Source organism: Lasioglossum baleicum, chromosome 5, assembly GCF_051020765.1.
Source record: "Lasioglossum baleicum chromosome 5, iyLasBale1, whole genome shotgun sequence".
NCBI lineage: Eukaryota > Metazoa > Arthropoda > Insecta > Hymenoptera > Halictidae > Lasioglossum > Lasioglossum baleicum.
In genome coordinates this window covers 9,593,649-9,614,875 of record NC_134933.1, presented here as the reverse complement: position 1 = coordinate 9,614,875, position 21,227 = coordinate 9,593,649, and the positions used below count along the sequence as shown (strand labels likewise).

Sequence of the window (21,227 nt, the reverse complement as noted above, 5' to 3'; positions counted from 1 at the left end):
CAGGAGAACCAATAGAGAAAAACGACTTTCCTTTTGGTCTCCAAGCTTCATCAATTATAAAAATTGTCTACGTCACTTGTAAAAGCCTAAGTTATTTGTTCCTTTTATGAATAGTTTCATCTCTAAACTTAAATATCTTGAAGACTTCTACGAGATTAAATTTCTGAAAACGAAAAACCGATGGACAAAATCGACTTTCCTTCTTGCTTCCCTTCTGATCTTAAAAATCTTGAAAACAAAGAAAATAAATTTCTAAAACAGAAGAACCAATGGAGAAAATGACTTTCCTTCTTGCCATTTCAAGCTGTATCAATTATTATAAAAATTGTCTACGTCAATTATAGAAGTCTAGCAGACATTTGTTCCTTTCCTGAATAATTTAATCACTAAACTTACAATTCTTAAGACAGAACCGAAAACAATGGACAAAATCGACTTTCCTGTTCGTCTTGGGCACATCGAGGTTTGTAGGAGCCGCTAATTGATTTTCGAAAAGCAAGATCGACGTAATTAATAAATACTTCCGCGAAAGTAGCTGTCCGTGTAGCAACGTTTCACTGTTGAGGAGCGAAGATCGCAGATAGCGAAATCCTGCTCGGGTTCGTTCTAGTTTCCGATGGCTGACTAGACCGGTGTTCACTGGCGTCGATCATCATGAACACGCATCATATTCATTTGACTGTTGGCCGGTGATCGGTATTTAAAAAGCGTGTGCTCGTAGACGCGACGCGCGCCGACCAGTCCGGTACTTAAACAGGCGGGTATATATGAGTCAAGGCTGCGCAGGGACCCTTACCTACTTTTTCCTTTTATGGTTGTGAATCGGACCCGATGAACGTATAGGATGTGGCGACGACCGATCTTACGCAAAGGACTTCATGCAGCCGACAAATTGCGGCGCGCGAAAATTTTATTGCTCTCCTCGAGCAAGTGGAGACTGCAAACGAGTTGGTTATCGTTTCTGCATCAAAGATCGGCGCATTACAACGGTATTGGGGAGAATGATTGTTTGAATTGAAGGATTTGAAGCAGTGTTTCAAAGGATCATCGCAAGAAGGAAGACGCTCGAATTATTTGATAAATCGCGGAATAATTGCGCAACTGCCAGGCTAAAAGCGTTGTCCGACTCATTGCGAATTGACCATGACACGAGTTGACTCAAGGAGATCGAGTGAGGTGCCTATAACCCCAATGCCAGAATTACCACTGCCTAATATTAGGACTTTCCTGCTGGACACGTTCGTCGTTCGTTTTCGCGCGGCCATTTCGCCTAGTTTGATAGACACACTTCCTGGTTCACCGCAAAATTGGGTTGGTTAATTCGAGACTGTGGGAAGATCGAAACAATTGTTGATTGTTAAATTTCACTTGCTCACTTTTGTCAGAAATGCAGCAAATCTGCAGTACATTGACCAAGCATAAAATAAGCATTAACACTAAATCTAGCGAGCTCTAAAAATGGCTGGCATGAGTTGCCAGCTATTATAAAGTAAATAGCCGTAATAAAAATGACATCATAAAATTTATATAGATTATCTGTGATTTTTAATTTAATATATGCATCATCATAATTTCAATAATTGTTACATACTATTAATCATAAATTTTAAAGAAAAAGTTGTGTGCTGTTTAAGGAAAGGATGTACCATCGAATTACGATTTTTTCGCTTTCTTCAACGTTTTGTATGCGGTGCAAATTTCATTTCGAATAAAGTCGTGAAAAGTCGTATAACTCAATTTTTTGATAATAGAAAACTGGAACTAGAAACTAATAAAAAATTGCAAGAGAGATCATAGAACAAAATATCATAAAACTTATTCTAAATGGTAAAAAATTGGATTTCATTTGACCGACGGTTTAGTCTTAAACTTAATTTTAATTTAATTTTGTATCACGCAATCCAGGTACCTTGAACAATTCAAAAGAAGCAGAAAATGTCTACTTTGTTGTTTTCTGTAAAACAATTTGATCTGAAAGGTATCGCGGCGACCTTTTACCGTGAATCACCAGCTTAGCCTTTTCTAGACCATTAATTATGATGGATCTTGTCCCCGCACGAAACTCTCGCGCCATTTAGTTGTAATTTATTTATGAGTCGGTACCAGGTCTAACGTGTCATTAGTCGCTTTAGCGATTGTTAGGATGCTGGTGCATGCGCAAGATAATCATTCGCCCGATAAGTGCACGGCAACCTTGCAAGTCCGCGTGACTTTGACTTTGCCGGGAACTAGATCAAGGAATCAACCGGCGAGATCTCGGATGGATCTTTTTCCTCGGACGCGACGCGCGAAACTATTCACTTTCCCTATCGAATTGCAGTATCCTAGATTCGATACTCGATCCCGGCCAGTCTGGATCCACTTTTACTATTCTGCTCGATATGCATACAGTGAATTCATCTACGATAGCGCAGAGATAGAAGCATCGAAACTTTCCTGTCGTTATTTTGCTGTAACCCTTATCACTGAAGTCATCGAACACAATCGAGCAGCCTATTGCAATTGATAGCATTGTTATCAGAATTTTTGTGTTCCGATGTTCAGGACGTTCCATTTACGAGAAATGTTTTCTGTGCGATTGAAATTGTTTGATCGACCATGTATTTTAGCCATACACTTTCAAAAATTATCAACTAATAGCAGGTAATGTGTTTGATCATTAGACAGCGGATTGTATGCATGTATAACAAAAATGAGTAAGTCTAATTTGAAGCAATAGAAACATTAGAAGAATTGAAACATATTGTTATATTATTTTCAATCTATTAAACATGTTAAGAAAGAAAATAATTTTCTATTTCATTCCAGTATGTTGCCACTTAGGCAGAACATTTTTATTTTGCATAAAGATCGCTGTCTAATCGTTAGACAGCGGATTTTATGCATTTATAACAAAAATGAGTAGGTATAAAAACATTAGACACGAATTTAACAATACTTTTATATCATTTTCAACCTATTGAACGTATTAAGAGAGAAAATCAATTTCTATTTCACTCCAGTTTGTTGCAATTCAGGTAGAAAATGTATATTTTGCATAAAGATCACCTGGAAAGGGTTAACGTCACTGTAGACTCCGCCAGCATCCGATCTCGGTATCTCCATGAAGATCCTCTATTTTCCTCCTCTCGGATCCTGTTTGCCGAAGAGCATTCCGCATCCCTTACCTCGTGTATCGCTTGGAGGATCAGCCCATAAAAGCCGCTCGAACATCGACGCACCCCGAAGAGCCTGGTCTCGCATCATCGGAAGCCATTGTTTCTGTGTTTCTGATCCTGCTAGGGTAAAGGTACCAGTGACGACTCGAAATATTTTTATTAATTTGAAAGCACTGTGTAATTTCGTTTGCACGAATTCTGATAAACGATCGATTATCAAATCATCAAATTAAATTCATTCAATATTTTCACAGTTTGACGGATGCGATAAAATCCGCAGTCTCTCTCTCTCTTTCAATAAAGCTAATTACTAGACAGCGGATTTTATGCATTTATGACAAGAACGAGACAGTGCAATTTAAAACAGTGTAGAGATTAGAAGAATTTCAAAATACTGTTATATTATTTTCAACCTAATAAACGTATCAACGATGAAAATAGATTGCTACCTCGCTTCGGTTTGTTGCAATTCAGGTACAAAATTTTTACTTTGCATAAAAATCCGCTGTCTATTAATTACAATGATCTCTACAGGACCCTACGTGTCTCCAGTTTCGCGAGAGAGCACCGCGTTGGCCTCTCCAGGCCATCATCAAAAAATAGAGTCCTGAAGACGAGGCGGCTCGGTGGGCCCGCGGCGAGCCCGTGTCGCCGATTCTAAAGATAAATTCCGCGGCGGTGTACGTTTTCACAGGCCCGTACGTAGGAAAATCGTGGGCGAGGGGTTTGTCGGGGGGGGGGGACCAAACCGGAGAGAGAGAAGGAGAGAGAAAGAGGATCGCGTTCTCTCGCGAGGGACGACGTCATCCTCGTCTTTTACGATCACGAAGAGCAGAGGAGCAGCCCCGCGAGAAAAAGGTGGGAGCCCCGAGAGCCGTGTGTAGCCGTGGCTTTCAGCGGCCAGTCGAGACTTAGCCTGCGAGTCAGACGCATCCCGGACGACGAACGAACCTGAGCACTTGCCCCGTGAGTAAGCATGTGCATCTAACTATCTTTCTGATCCTCCTCTTCTTGGTCCCACGATTCCTCAACCGTTCCTCCCCCATTGAACGCGCGAGCGGGTTCTTCAGGAGTGAGTGAAGGAAAGTGACGTGAGGACATGCTTCTCGCAGTTGTGGCCACGAAAGTGAGAGATCTACCAGCATCCCAATTTTTGAGGATTTGGGGGTCTTCTAGAGGAGATTCTTCCTGGAGCAGTCTAAATAACGTTCGGCCCCGCAGGTACCATTTTAGAGAGACGCGGTAGAGGTCTTTCTTCAGCACCGCTCTAGTGAGACGTAGAGGTCTTCGTTCATTCAACATCGATCTGCACGGACTCGGTCTTCTAGAGGAGTCTATGTAATATTCGACTCCCATGTACCATTCTAGAGAGACGTGATAGAGATCTGTAGAGATCTTCGTTTACCCAGCATCGATCTTCAGGGACTCGGTCTTCTAGAGGAGTCCAAGTAACATTCGGCTCCCCAGGTACCATTCTAGAGAGACGTGATAGAGATCTTTCTTCAGCATCGATCTTCTTGAGGAGCTTCTTGCTAGAGATGTCCTAGTAACTTTGCCTCTAGTGAAACGTACAGATACCGCTCTAGTGAGACGTAGAGATCTTCGTTCGCCCAGCATCGATCTTCAGCAATCTTCTAGAGGAGTCTAAGTAACATTCGGCTCCCAGGTACTATTCTGGAGAGACGTGATAGAGATCTTTCTTCACCATCGATCTTCTTGAGATACCGCTCTAGTGAGACGTACAGATCTGTAGAGATCTTCGTTCGCCCAGCATCGATCTTCAGTGACTCGGTCTTCTAGAGGAATCTAAGTAACATTCGGCTCCCCAGGTACCAAGAGATCTCTCTTCAGCATCGATCTTCTGGAGGAGCTTCTTGCTAGAGATGTCCTAGTAATTTTGTCAATACAGATACCGTTCTAGTGAGACGTAGAGATCCGTAGAGTCTTCTAGAGGAATCTAAGTAACATTTTGGAGACCTCTAGAGATGTGTCTATTTCTAGCGAGAACCAATGATAGTGTAGTATTGTGGAATGTTTTGCTCCCGTCTCGGGATCATCGTTTCTCGATTGCGAATTTTGAGCATCGGGTTTAAATGCGACACGAGTTCGTCGAGGACTGTGACTCATGAAAAATTTCAGGCATTACTGGTTCGTAACCGTGTGACAACATTGTCCGGACTGCACCGATCTCCTTTCGACGCGGCCAGGAATTTCTGCGAACGACCGCGGCCGACACCATTGTCCGGATGCGAGCTGATAACCGATTCGCGAAAGAATGCGCACCGGTGCAAACGTTGCGCTTTCGACCACCGCGAAACAGCGATGAACAAAGCACAACAGACGTTTTAATCGGAGCTGGCGATAGATACTAGAATAGATCTTATCTGGTTACAAAGTGCTATACTATTTTTAAAACCGTCGCGATGCCAGTGCAAAATCTACTCGAACGTTCCATTTGTCTTCTTATTATTGAATTTAGAGAGACCGTCGAAATTTGGATTTTCGACGATTCAAACATCGTGAATGTTCGTGTATAGAAGATTTTTGCGATAGGAATGATTGTGGAATTGTTGAGGAAGGCGTAACTAGACACCAATCCGCACGCAGGAACGAAGCTCTAACCCGAAAAGGTTCGACGGCAGAGCCACTATTCCACCCTCTCCTCTCTCGCGAGTAAAAATAACCCTCTCGCGCGATACGCAAGCTTTTCGGAGCCACCGCGTACGCTTATTTTTCATGTTACGCTATTTCGAACTCACGATCGAACGCTGTCGATCCTACACGCAACATGCTCGGAATCTTGTCTCCCACTTCGAGGAATAAGGGACTTTGACCTCCATCTTGGTCCGACACACTTTGACGCTCAATCAACATTTTGTTCCTCGAGAAAAGCGAGTTTCCCTCTGATCTTGAAGCTTCATCAATTATTAGTTTAATTGTCTACGTCAGTTGTGAAAGGCTAGTAGACATTTGTCTCTTTCCTGAATAATTTCATCTCTGAACTTACAAATCTTGAAGATTTCTTCGAAATGAAATTTCTGAAAAGGAAGACCAATAGAGAAAAACGACTTTTCTTCTTGACCTGAAGCTTCATCGATTATTATTAAAATTGTATAAGGCTAGCAGATGTTTGTTCCTTTCCTTAATAATCTAATCTCTAAACATAAAAATCCTGAAAACTTCTCCTTTTGAAATTAAATTTTTGAAAAACATAAACGACACTGAAGAAAGAGGATTGGTCTTGATGAAATGGAATCGATCTTAAAGGACCTTCAAAAAATTTTATTTTATTTCCGACTTCAAGATATGGGATTACGCGTGACCTCCATTTTGGACCCATTTATCTTTAACCTCCTGCGGTGTCCCATTTCCTAGACATCATTCAGAATTTGTGGGAGGTACTCGTGACCTGCATCTTGGACTATGTTTGAGTTCTTTTGAAATGTTATTGATGATCATCACTGATTTTAAAGGATCTTCCAGAGTTTCTCTTTGTAGAGTTGAAATGAAGACTTAGGATCAATAGTGAGATCATCGCTTCTAGGATTCCGGGTCCGTACAATCGCACTGGAAGTCCGTTTTCCTCTCCCTTACTGCTTACCCAGCATCTCTGATTACCAGCGAGCTCGGAACCGCGCACATTCGCTCACATGGATACCAATGACGCGGCTACAGGAATCTACGATACCTTGCAATGGCGTAGATTCAATGGTCGGTGACCAACCCTCCCATAAAGTCTATAGTATCATCCGCAAGATAGTATTACATCTTCCCAAAACAAAAGGAAGTTTATTATTTTAATATAATTCTTGACAACTTGTTAATTTACAATTAAACTGTTAGACATACCGAAAAATTTCAGTAGCCAACGTGTTCCTCGATTACTTACTTTCGACTGTGAAGAATTATTAGCGAAATTAATTGAAAATTCGGAAAAAGTGATAGCTTCTCATCAAACGAGGAATTCCAGAGTCTCCAGTGTCTGCTTAGTTGACCAGCGAGAATTAAATTATAGCATCTTGCTCGTTTTGCGGTAGAACCCTCGCAAAACGGACCTGCCGTTGCTCCTTGGCGAATGTGTCCAACCAGTCCTAAATAAAACCATTTGAATCCCCGGTAGAAACATTCCAAACTTCCTGAGATCAACGTTGTTATCAGGGGTGGTGCGAAATTCCCTGTTGATGAAGAGTCGACCCGCGAAATGATCGGATTCACGTTCGCGACCAACCATTCCAAGCAAAACCATATTTAAACCCCCTGGTAGAGACATTCCAAACTTTCTGGGAGCAAGGCATACTTTTCTGAGAAAAGCAACCCAATTTAAACCGAAATTCAACACTCAATCATTCTATTTAAATGTAAATTCACATTCAACTTTCAATCATTATATCAGTTTTTTCACATCACGTTATTTTAAGCTAAATGAATTCAATCTTAACAGTATAATCAGACTTCAAACTTTACAATATAATCTGAATTCAATCTTTACAATAATCTTTACAATATTGTCAAAAATGTTAGATAGTGCTTGTCATTTCAACATTATATGGAATTCATTTAGTGTTAATATCCGTTTCCTTTAGACATCCCGAAACAAGGAATACATGACTTATACCACTTTCATAATTATGAGGACAATTATCGGGAACGGTGCGAAATTCCTTGTCGTAAAGGGTTCGGAAAGGGCGAGCTCGAGGAATGTTTCCGCGAAGAGAATTAACCCGTTGGTCCCAGCGAAGCTCCCTGTTCTGGTTCGCGACGTTTCACCGCGGCTCTGCTCAGCTCGGAGGGAGAGAGAAAGAGAGCGAGAGAGAGGGAGAGGGAAAGAGAGAGGAACGAGCGCATAAAATGCGAACGGAGCCGGCGGAGGATCCTCTCGATCCGAGCCGGTGTTCGTCCTGGAGGATCGCATACCTGAGCGGCTGACGTCACTTTCGCGAGGAAGAAGAAGAAAAAGAAGAACGAAAGCTCGCGTAGCCCCGAAGAAAGATGTTCGATTTCATATGTACACATACACACGGACACGGTACAGAGGCCCGGGCCTTCTTGAGCAAGAACCTGCCTCTATAAATAGGATATCCGGTCGTTCGCTAATTATACTTCGATGCACGCTGTCCGCGGTTGCCTCGCAGGCGAACGGCAAAGCGAATCTCGGCCGGTCCCAGAATTTCCACGGCAATTATCCCGCTACCGCGGAAAGTAGACAGACGGACAGGGAAACGAGGAACTAAAGAGAGCAATTAAGACGAGTCGCCGTTAATTGCGAGCCCGTGATATTGTCTCACGGTCGTTGAAATCACCGGGTGCTAAAGCGACGAACGCCGCGCGCTGACGAGGTGGGATTCCGTCTTGGGAATCGATCCTCCAGGCGATCATTAAAATGTACAATTTTGCTGTAGACTAGCGCATGAGAAACTAACGGACCGATATCTTCATCATTTTTCCAGATATCCCCCTTTTTTTCTCGTGAACGAGTAGCGAAACAACACCGCCGCCATGGACGCGATCAAGAAGAAGATGCAGGGAATGAAGCTGGAGAAGGACAACGCGATGGACCGCGCGTTGCTCTGCGAACAGCAGGCTCGAGACGCCAATGCCAGGGCCGAGAAGGTAAACAGCTGGCAGAAATTGATGCATCTTTCAGCAAATTCGATGAAAAATCACTTAACTTTAAGCCTGACTAACTTTAACTACGTTTGGGCTTCATGGATTAAGAATTTGACGAAGTTTAGGGCGCGGTATAAACTGATTTATCGTTCAGCTTCTTCGCTAAAAGATGACTTAACTTTCAGTCTGATCGGTTAAGAATTTGATGAAGTTTAGGGCGCGGTGTAAATTTATTTATCGTTCAGTTTCTTTGCTCAAAAACGAATTAAGTTTGGGCTTGATAGATTAAGAATTTGGCAAAGTTCAGGGCGTGGTATAAATCGACTTATCATTCAGCTTCTTCGCTAAAAATGACTCAACTTTAAGCCTGATTAAGAATTTGACGAAGTTTAGGGCGCAGTGTAAATTGATTTATCGTTCAGCTTCTTAACTCAGAAATGACTTTACTCTAAGCCGGTTTAGCTTCTTTGCTAAAAAATGACTAAAGTTTGGGCTTGATCGGTAAAGAAATTTAGTGTCTTCGCTAAAAAATTGCTGGAGGCTAGACTGTGATATAAATAAAAAAGAGTAATTTGATATATACCATATTTCCGAAACAGCCTGTTTACATTTCCACCAGACGAAAATAGCGATGAAATAATCGCGCCGTAGTAAAAATGCAATATATATTTGGCAGTGGTTCAAGAATTTCAATTATAGATCTGGAAGTTTCGCATTCTTCGGTTTACTACATTATTCACCGTGTTGTATTCTTGTATGCCACGCGTTCAGATGGTTACTTACTTTGTAATGTACAATTAAGTGAAGGGATGATTGATTCGAGCGTTTGTTGTTATTGGAAAGGCTGAGGAAGAGGCGCGTGCTCTGCAAAAGAAGATCCAGACCATTGAAAATGAACTTGACCAGACCCAGGAAGCCCTCATGCAGGTCAATGCTAAACTGGAGGAGAAGGACAAGGCTCTGCAAAACGTGAGTAGAAAAACAATTACTAAAAAATCGACTGCGATCAATAGTCGATAATGATTTGTACGTAGACTGCAGAAGTTTATGCATTTGTGAAGTATCCTATGGAGTCTGCAGAATGAACATTTTCATTAAACATTACTTAAAAAATAAAATGTCGTTTTTATACAGACATCAGTGTATGAGATTGAAAATGGATAAACTCTTGCAGTCCATTCGCAATGGACAAATTGTTCAATAAATGTTCCTCAGAAATCGAAAATTTCAGTGTAAAACTTGAAAACCTTGAAAAACAAGTCTGTGACATTAAAGACTGTACTAAATGCAACATGAAAGGGTGGGGTTAACCCTTTGCCCTCGAATGGCAGCTGTGAGGAGCCAGTCTAAATTGCCATATCATTATTTGAAGCAGTTTTTAAATTATTCAATTTTTCTGTACTCCAGAAATTGCTAAAAATTCAAATTTCGTATGAGAGAACAGACAAAGATTATATGGAATAGAAACTTCTAGGTTGAAAGATATGTCTTGTTTTCGGAATTAAAATTGCTTCGAGTTCAAAGGGTTAGGTACCAAAAGATTAAACACCAATTTCATACTGAACGTTCAACGTTGAAACAGTGGTTCTTCACTATGAGTCTGTGGACGTTGGTCAAGCAGGAAGCATTTTAGTCCTCTACAACGCCATGATAGGTTTCAAGTCAGATGCGAGTTAAAAAAGAGTGTCTTACAATTTAAAATTTCTCTAAACAGAAACCCAGTACATACTTCCCCAGAAGATCTCTTTCAAAAGTGGTTTATCCAGACTTAAATCAATTTCTAATTGATTATCGTAGTAGAACATACCGTGCGTACAGCACTCAATCTTCAGAATAAGTGAATTCAAAGAGACCACGTACACACGCAAACATAGTTGCACATTCTTTACGCAATCTTCCAACGGGAGGACGCTAGTTGTCCTACAATACGGTGTCTAATTTCAAATTGAAACACACCAAGCGCGGGAAGCTGTCCGGTTACCCGTGACGCGTTGTTACCGACGACGCGGGTGACGTGTTCCGATTGGTAGATGTCGCTGCGGTGGCGCGCAGTCGCGGGTGTGCGCGTACAAAGATTTCAGGTTCGCGGGCGAAGTGGAGGTGTCCAGTCGAGCGTTAGTACGCGTGGCCGCCGTTTCGTGTGGCGCTCGCGAAAGATTTGTAATTGGTGGCGCGGGTGGAGGGGGTAACCTGGTTCCTTGGATAGAATCATTCGAGAGAGAAAGAGAGAAAGAGAGGGATAGAAATCAGAGTAGGACGGTGCAGAGAGCGGAGGAGCAACGTGTGTGCTCTCGTGCATGTTTCTATCCGCGAGGCGCGCGTTGTGCGTGTGCGTTCCACACTGAACGAGAGAAAAAGGGAGGGGGGTGACAGAAGCGCACAAGAAAGAGACACATAGATAGAGCGACGGAGGTGGTGGGAGGGAGAGGGAGGCGCGAACAGAGATAGAAGGACGTATGCGTGGCGCGGTGAGAAACGTGTTACGAACAGTGACAGACAAGATGGCGGTGTGCCTTGTGCGGTGGTAGTAACAGTGGTGCGTGTGGCACGTTGAGAGCGAAAGAATAACACGACAGCACGGTGCAAGGACAGGGGTTGGAAAAGGGTTGGCAGTTGGATAACGTGGTATGGAGCCAGCTCTTGCGTCGACCACGAGACGTCGCGGTCATCAGCATCATCCGCGATACGCTACGCGCCGACGTCTCGACGCCTCCAGCAGAGGACCCGCGCAGTGTGGCCCTGCTGGCACAGTTACAAACACAACGACCGATGTCGAGGAGACGTCCTCTTCGTCGACACCGGTCAGGCTCGACGAGAAGAGCTGTGTCACCGAGAACAAGGACTCGAACATCCTGGTGACACGAGCGGCGACCGTCGGCGCGAGGTGGCACCGAAACACGGCCACGGTACCAACGATCACCAAAGAGACAACGTCGAAGGATAACGTAACGACGACAACGGACATCCGACAAAGGCTCGCGCAGTGTAGCCCGGATGTCCAAGACGAACGACGAGAACATCATCCACATCCTCCTTCTGCCAACCGGTCCTCCCAACGAAAGAAACACGACGATCACAACTACGACAGCTTGGAGGCGTACTTGGAAGCGTCCTCCCGTGCCAGACCACATGGCAAAGACACGTCCGATGACGAGCTTCGCGAACGAAGAAGCAAAGAAACATCGCCGGAGCCTGAGCACGCGGTCGCGAGGGCTCGCGGCGATGGGAACTCGGATGACGACGAGGATCCCGAACTGGTTGAACTTGCCAAGCTCAGATGTCCCAGCGAGAGAGCCGAAGTCCAAGCTGAGAAGGAAGCGAGACGTAGAAAGAGATGCGCTGATTATCCTGGATTAGCATTCGGCTCCTCCATATTCTCCAGCGAAACCATGATTAAGTTCCGGCTGATTAAGAACGAACTGCAGAACACTATGGGCAACCAGCTGAAACGGGTCAGTATCGCATGATGCGGCCGGTATGTAGACGCGTGGGAAGGTCACCCGCGTGACGTGACCTTGACGGAACCGTGACGTCGGGTAGCTAGGGGTCATTCGGCGATTGATAACGGGCCGAGTCATCGGTTAAAGTCCTGCTTTCTCTCTTCGTCTCTCTTTCTCTCTCTTTTTGTTCGCCGTCGTCGTTCGTTCTGCGTGTAGGTACTGTGACTACCAATATTCGAATGACGAATGTTTTAATACAGTTAAGTCGAATAATGTCTGAGCACCATCGCTGGAAGGTTAAATTGTATGCATTAATTGCAAGACAAGAAACAATTCTCTGTAGAATTGGACGTTGCCAGCTACGAACGTTTCAAGATGGTAGAAATTGTAGTTTTCCACGATTTTCGGCCTCTAACTGTAACGCATATAATTGACACAGATCTACAAAACGTATTTTTCTTTCATTTTCAATATAGACCCACATGAAAACGTTGGGAAATGCAACTTTTAGTATTTTCCCTACAATTCCGACCATTAGCAATTTTTGAAAAAATTTCTTTTCACATCATGCAGTAATAAACTCATTGCTCTAACTTCTAAAAAAAATTCAAATCGTATAGTCGAATATTGAACAAATTTTTTTAGAGCGTCCGAATATTAATGGGAGTCACTGTATCTCCGTGATTTCGAGCATAGTTCATCTACAATATCTACATGCAGAGGCAGCGGGTAAAAATGCGAGCGGCTTGGTTAGGTGATCCAGCGGTTAGCCGCCGTTGACGTTACGCGGACCATTAAGTCGAGAGCCGTGTTCTAGATGGTAATTAATACCGTTGTTACTGCATATCACTCGTTTTAAATGAGTTCTGGTAGACTAGAAAATATCGACGACCTCGAGACTGATTAGAGAAAGGCCGATCCTCGCAGCCAGTCCACTGAAAATCGAAATCATCCAGTTTCATGAATAATGCGCTGCGGCTGTCGCGATGTCCTGCAATAATAATTAAGAGGCCATTAGGAGCGGTCCGAGCGCCAATGGACTTCTCGTCGGTCTTAACGACGCACGAACACCCGACAAAGAACACTTATTGTTAGGGTTAGTGAACGGGGACAATGGGTTAAGCGTGATTCTCGCGCCCGTCACGGTATAAACGGCATTCTTGTATGTGTAACCGGCCAGACGATCTATGGATCGAGTATCCCTCTGATTATTAACGAGCTCGTGTCGACGTGCCGAGGCAACTGTGTTTTCACTGGTTCATTTTTGGAACGCAGCCACACCTTTCACTAAACATGACGTGCCTCGGGTGCAACGTTACCAAACTTGGCGGTATTATCAGTTCTACGAAGCGGCACGCTTTCGATACGAAAGCAACGTAATCTCCGAGATAGCGACAATGTCTTAAATAAACCAGTACACACAACTTTCGAACAGTTTATAAATATCGCGAACATAATTTGTACCAGAGAATAAAACTTCTAACGAAGAGGGACTAGAAACTGGTTGCTAGCCTGCGGTGTTTCCACGGGATAGGATTCTATGTGGTCGTATATGCGTGTATTTACATACACGTGCATTAATGCATCCTCATTTTAATTTGTATACTTTTTAAAACCTTCATATTAATTTATATATGGTTTTACAAATTTCGCGGTTGTTCTCGTACAATAATGAATTTAAACATCATTTTTAATAATGGGATTGAATGGTATTGGACATTTCAGATTTAATTACAATTCAATTGTAATTAAGAACCGGCAAGAAAATATTTAAGCATATCCAACAACTAACAAGAATATTGTCACCCCAAAAATAATTTATCTCATCAGAACATTAAAACATATCAGATCCTTCTCTAATAAAGTGGATGGTTATATTTGATTATATTTTTTTCAGGGGAGTGGTTTTCAAATTAATTTTTCTATCTATTTTATATATTCATATTCTGCTGTCGAAAATAAAAAATTGATGCGTTGATACACGTGAATATACGTGAAATAGAATGAAACAGGGATCTCTAGTTTTGAGAGGAGGGGATGTGGAAGGATCTTGCGTAGATCGTTCCGGGTGCAAGGCTTTCTTTTGGCCCGCTGCTGTTTGAAATCCTGATGCAAACCAAACACGCGAGCGGCCGTCAACATTCTAAAAATACGTGGCGACCCTGCACACGGATCCAGCAGCCTTTTATTCGGTGCTCCGAAGAGGGCATTGCGTAAGCAACGCTCCGGAACCCGCGCTCCCACAAATCCGGCTTGTTAACAGCGTTTAAACCAACGGCGACGTGTTACGGTATAATAAAACGTCGTTGCAAAACGTCCGTTCCGTATTGGTCGCGAATTTGGAACACGTTCCGTATAGCATATCCGTCGACGACCTTTGGAATGTCGCGCCGCACCGCGTCGATCGGATTCCCTCGAATCGTATCTGCGACACGACGTTTGTGCGTCGCATTCCGCGATTTCGCGCGATCATGCTGCCATCTGTGCCGGCATTGTTCATTCCTTTGCCAACTGCAGAGATTCTCCTGTAAAATTCAATTTGAATCGAACTGATTGCCCTCGATTCGACTCGGTGGTTACTTTTGACATTTGAATTCCGAGTTGGATCGCGGAATGCTAGATGGCACTACCGTAGCGGAAATTACTCGAGGATCTAGCGCGCATAATCTTGGAGAATCCGAGTGTCGAATCATTCGAAAACATAGTGAGGGATCTAAGTTTTTGTACAGCCACGAGATTTGATATTTGGTGTATTATAATTGTGCGTTATTCAGACGAAAAACGTTTATAAATGTAATAAAACGGGAACCTTGTCCTTGAGGAATGATTAGGCAGCGGATTTTATACGTTAGAAGTATTGAAAAATACATTTATATCATTTTCAGCTGTATTGAAAATATTAAGAAAGAAAATAATTCGCTGAAAAGATCCGCTGTCTAGTATTAATTATTAGGAAATATTCGAATTGTGTTTCTATACAGGTACGTTATATATCACTGTACACATTCGAAAATATAGGAAATACAGTTATTTTTAACGTTTCTCCAGTACAAATTCTTCCACCCTTCACTATATGATTTAAAGAAACAGTTTATCATTTCGAACTCTGTCAAGTTTGAAATATTTCAGCGCTGACGTCACGATTCCATTCAACCTTACCACTTATCAACAGAATAAAACGGCTCGTGTCACTTTTAATTTCCGTTTACACGGCGCAGTCGTAGATGGCGCGTGCATATGTATTTTGTACCGTTACAATCTACGCTAGAAACCGGTCGAATAATTACAGCACAACACTTTGATCATCGTTAGGGAACATCGGCCATCAAAACAGACGACGTATGCCTGAAAGTAAACGTCAGATCTGTCCCCGTTTTCATTCACTTCGATACAATACCTGCCGTTTCGAAATATCGGCAGTTGACACATAAACGAGAGATAGGAAATACTTCAATCACCATACGAATGTCTGTCACACAAAGTGACATAAGTCGTGCGGCTCTATTTTTGGAATGGTTCCGTCCGAAACATATAAATGTAGTTTATTTGAATCTACGTGATTGTTGCATTAATCGCTCGGGATAAAAACTTTTCCTTTTTGAGAACGAGTTACTTAATTCAACTGAAATTTTTAAAGATTTCACTTATGTTTTGCCTTGTAATTGCAAAAACATGCGAAGAGATAATGTCTGCGATAAGGTTCCTCTGTTGACAACAAACCGTTGATAAGGACTGATCTTATTTTCATGGACACGAGGTTTCCACATCGCCTTGTAATTTAACAAATTTCAAGCTTTATTATTATTAACATACTATTACTCAAATCTATCTATGAGGACACGAATCGGTACCATAGCGCTCATTCAAACACATACAAGTTTGTCGATGACATTTGGGTACCTTAACATTATAAATTTTCAGGCCACGCCTCTTAACCCATATCTTTCGATTTTGATTCCCATCGCGAAGAGCGCTGTGGTGTAAAACCAGTTCCAATCGATACGGTAGGAAGTAACGCGAAAATGGTAATGGGGCAGTGGTCGTTCCGCATGAAACAGATGCATCTATATTTCGTGTGTAGCTGAAAGAAAGGAAGCAATCGGCATCGATATCAGAAGAGGGAGACGCGGTGACCCTCGAAGCGGATGGCAAAGCAGGAGGATGCGTCGAAACAACGCGGGGATGACATTTGGGTACCGAACATTCTAAATTTTTGGGCCCCGCCCACCCCTGCCGGGTGGGGCCGAAATAAGAACTCTTAGCCCATATCTTTCAATTTTGATTCCCATCGCGAAGAGCGCTGTGGTGTAAAACCAGTTCCAATCGATACAGTAGGATGTAACGCGAAAATGGTAATGGGGCAGTGGTCGTCCCGCATGGAGAAGATGCATCGGTTGATTGAGAGTCTTCTATATTTCGCGTGTAGCTGAAAGAAAGGAAGCAATCGGCATCGATATCAGAAGAGGGAGACGCGGTGACCCTCGAAGCGGATGGCAAAGCAGGAGGATGCGTCGAAACAACGCGGGGATGACATTTGGGTACCGAACATTCTAAATTTTTGGCCCCGCCCACCCCTGCCGGGTGGGGCCGAAATAAGAACTCTTCGCCCATATCTTTCAATTTTGATTCCCATCGCGAAGAGCGCTGTGGTGTAAAACCAGTTCCAATCGATACGGTAGGATGTAACGCGAAAATGGTAATGGGGCAGTGGTCGTCCCGCATGGAGAAGATGCATCGGTTGATTGAGAGTCTTCTATATTTCGCGTGTAGCTGAAAGAAAGGAAGCAATCGGCATCGATATCAGAACAGGGAGACGCGGTGACCCTCGAAGCGGATGGCAAAGCAGGATGATGCATCGGAACAACGCAGGGATTGTTGTCGAGCGTCCATTCGAATGGTTGGGCGCGCTCGGGACGGGCGCGGTATTTCCGGGGCTTTGCGCGCGACGACACGTCGATCGGCGTAGCAATACTCGGCGTGCGGCGTCGCGATTCGTGACGCGGTCGCCGAACCTTGCAAAAATCATCGTACCACTCACTCTAATCCTCTTATCATGAACAATTATCTAGCCCATCGTACGATGATCATTCTCCCATTGAATCCATCCGAGATATTTCGAAGAATTTGTTGAAAGGGGCACGGGAACATCGATGGGGAACTATTTGGCGTCCGCCGAACGGCGCAACGCGCATGCGCTTGTCGACCGGGGGCGGCCATCTTGCTTTCCAGCGAACAGCAGCCAGTGGTCGTCAGTGCACGACAGCTCGGAGGCTACGAAACTCTCTCTCTGTCGCACGGGTGCCGGTCGCCTCTCTTAACCACGAAGTACACATTATTCTCGATTTCTCTTGTCTCGTCGCGTCGCGTAGACCGTAGTCGAGCTTTGTGTCTGTTCATACTCGAGTGCCGAGTCGAAGAGAAGCCGCGAGTTCCGAAGGCTCGCGAGAATCGCCTTGTTTCGAGCCAGTGTCAGAGGAGGAACGCTACACGCGCCATCCGGCCAGCATGTCGTCCCAAATGCAGGGCACCCTTCTCGACGTGCTCAAGAAGAAGATGAGACAGACCAAGGAGGAGATGGAGAAGTACAAGGACGAGTGCGAGGAGTACCAGAAACGGCTGCAGGTGGAAGTGATGCGCCGCGAGGAAGTGAGTGAGAGAAAACCGCTTCTTCTCAGAGAACCACCTTTTCGCCATTCCCCCTTCCCTCGCGCGCGCACCGTCTAGCCCTCGTATCTATACCTTGTGTGTACCCCGGGTATCTCGACCGGGTTCCGATTATTCGAGATTCCCCCTCCCCCTCTGTGTTGGTTAATTCGCAAGAGAATTCCGCGACGGAACACCTTCATGGAAACGTGAACCAAGCTCTGGGACGCTGCGCGCAGATATTCTGTGGTTGTCAGGAAGAACGCCGCATGTCGCATATTTTCACTTTCGAGATATTGCCGTTGAAAGTTTTCATCGGTAATGGTTTGACGTGGGACATCGGTTAAATCGAATTTGTTTTCATGACTTTTTCTCTGGTAAATACGTAGTATGAAGCTCAATTAAGGGGGCAGACTCGTTTCCAGGATTGCAACGGTGCGGAGTGCATGTTCTCATTTCTTGATAATGAAGGATGGGGTTTTTCAGTAGTCAAAAGCGCCAGATATCACTCAAAGTCCTAGCTGGACTCAAAAGTCCTATTTTTACCTTTAAGTTATTAGTAAATCATAAAATCTAAACGTAAAAATAGGACTTTTGAGGGGCGATCGCGGCCGTGGATCGATCTTTTATCTAGCGCTTTTGACTACTGAAAATACTCTATCTTTGCAATCCTAGAAACTACCTCCTTATAGTTTTGATCACTAATAATTCGAGCCTTTCGAATATGTTTTCATGACTTTTTCTCTGGTAAATACGTAAATCCTATACGATGAAGCTCGATTAATCACCGGATTAATCACATTTACCGTAACATATACATAGAGGGTGTTCGACTTGACATTCAACGGCCGTAGACAATGCGAAAATCAACTGTGATCAGATCGGAATCCGACTCCGTTCTTGAGATACCATCTTCCTGGTAATGGTGGCTGTGACGTCGAACCCTGTGCCACAGGATCAGACAACGCGAAAATGTGCCGGTGGTCGAATTGCGAACCGGCTCCGTTTTTCAGATGGCATCTTTCTAAAGGTGGCTGTAACGTTGAACCCTGCCGATAGACTATAGGTGGGTTATCGACTTGTAGGGTAAATGTGCCTTATCTCGACCTCTACCCGGTAGTCGACCTCTCTGTAAATAAATCGCTAATTCATTTCTAGAGATTCGAGCGAGTTCAATTCGCGTCGTCGTATACAAGATTTTGGAAATAATGTATTAATAGTGACTAATGCGACTAAAAGTCTGTTTAGAAAGACTATATGCACATCTATGTGGCAGTGAATGAACAGGAAAAATGGCCAGAAACATGTTTGGAATGTCTGTTCACCTGCTATCACAAAAATACATACACACAGTTGTTTTTTTTTTTTATCACGTTGTACGGGAGTCTGCGGAAGTCATAATAACTGTCCACTCTACTCCCGTGTTGTACATTCGCAGTAATAGGAGTGCGGTGGACAGCTATTATGACTATTTTGATGTGTCTTCCGAAAACAATTCTATACGGCAGTAGCTTTGCTATAGACATCTCTGGGACACATCATGGGTTCAACGTTGCCAACAACCGCCATTAGCAAGATGTTTATATCTGGAAAACGGAGTGGTCGGATCGCAATTATGTCGTTGTTTGTTTTCGCATTGTCCCAGTCATAATAGCTGTCCACCCTACTTCTGCGTTTTAGATTTCAAGTAACAGGAGTGCGGTGGACATCTATTATGACTGTGGGTGTTCTTATTCGAAAAACGGAGTATACAACAGCTTGCTGTCAGAATTCAATTGTTCCGCCGTGTATCGATCTACAGTTTCTCGTGTACACATTCGGAAAGTTAGTGAGTGGTAGGACAGATGTACAGATATACACAGAATTGTCTCGGGACAAAAGGGTTAGCAGCTAAAGTTCGCGAACAACGCCGGTAGCTCTCTGTCTCTATCGCACTGGTACGTCACTGATTTGACTGGTGAGCCGATGATTCAAACGCGGTAGCGAAACCGCAATTTCCTTGGGTTTTCAGTTGTCTCTGCGTCGTCAACGCCTTTTGAATATTTATTGCGTCCCGGGTGGTCTTGCGCGGCAGGCACAGTAACTTTTTTAATACTGGACCTTGCGATTTGAACTTTTTTTGAGAAGTTAGAACAATCGGTTTGCTACACAACGTGAACAAAATTTTTAAGAAAAAATTCCAACTTGTCGGAATTGCAGAGAAAATACCAAAAGTTGTATATCGAAACTTTTCTATGTGGGCTTATGAGTTTTTTTATTAAACATATTCTGAAAATTTCATGAAAATTGGTTGACGTTGCAATGAGCTACACACGTTTAAAGATTGTAGAAATTGCAGTTTTTCACAATTTTCAGCCTCCAACTGCAAGAAATCCAAGGATTCTTAGATCTTTGAATGTCTACAAAACGTATTTTTTAAATTTTCGATATAGGTCTACATGAGAGAGTTGTAAATTACAACTTATATTACCTATTTTCTCTACAATTCGGACCAATTGCAATTTTTGAAAGACTATCTCTTCACATCATGTAGTAAACTAACTGTTCTAATTCCTCAAAAAAGGTTCAAATCGTATAGTCTAATATTAAAAATGTTATCCTTCCTTATAGAACGTCCGAATATTAATGGGACTCACTGTAGCTTAGACTTTGGAGCCCGAGAATTAGGAAAAGATTGCACGGTCAGCGAAAGGAGAGTTGGAGAAGAAGGTAGCCACAGTGCATTGTCGTAGGACCCGAGGACTATGAAAAAATTGTAGGGTCCGCGAAAGGAGAGTTAGAGAGAAAGGGAAGGTAGTCAGGACGGTTCAGACGACGTTGAATGCGAATGGTAGGGGGTGAAGGGACTGATACAAGGTTGCCGGGGCCTGAGAGTATAGTGACGCGGTTCTGACGATATCTAAACACCCCGTGCTCTCTCGGTATTCGTTTCAAACTCTCTGTTCGTTGTATGACGCGAATCCCGTCGGTTTCACGACGGATTGATTCGTCTCACGGTCAATTTCATCGTGCACACGCACCGTATACGCACCGCGGCGTGTCTCTACAACGGAAATATGGTGCTCAACCTCGCAGGACACTCGTTCGGGAAAAGTATCGATCCCCGGCGATGCCCGATGCGTCAGTTTATTCACCCGGGAACCCGGTGATTTTCCGATACGACCGCGATCGCCACTGAATCGAAAGTATCGAGACGCGCTGGTGGAGGCGCTTTTATATTGGGAAACAGAGGGATTCTTACAATCAGTGGAAACGAAAAAGATAACCTTGCTTCGGCAATCGGCAAGAAAATATCATTAGATATATTTCGTGCAAAATAAAAATGTTCTACCTGAGGTGCGACACATTTCTTTTCTTTGTTAACGCTGACGGTAATACT

General features: G+C 43.5%; 1 protein-coding gene across 28 annotated transcripts in view; it reads left to right on the top strand.

Annotated features, from left to right (window-relative positions):
- Positions 1 to 3,962: 3,962 nt before the first annotated feature.
- Tm1 (tropomyosin 1) overlaps positions 3,963 to 21,227 on the top strand; it is a 55,029-nt gene continuing 37,764 nt past the window's right edge. For 11 of the 28 annotated variants that reach the window (XM_076423534.1, XM_076423531.1, XM_076423528.1 and 8 more), the window contains exons 1-3: positions 3,963 to 4,124; positions 8,606 to 8,768; positions 9,609 to 9,734. In XM_076423534.1, the coding sequence (XP_076279649.1) occupies positions 8,655 to 8,768; positions 9,609 to 9,734 (240 nt within the window). In that variant the 5' untranslated portion in view covers positions 3,963 to 4,124; positions 8,606 to 8,654. Of the gene's footprint in view, positions 4,129 to 8,605; positions 8,769 to 9,608; positions 9,735 to 9,850; positions 12,218 to 12,241; positions 17,852 to 21,227 lie in introns of those variants that run through there. The other 17 variants (XM_076423516.1, XM_076423524.1, XM_076423529.1 and 14 more) reach the window with 16 other exon arrangements.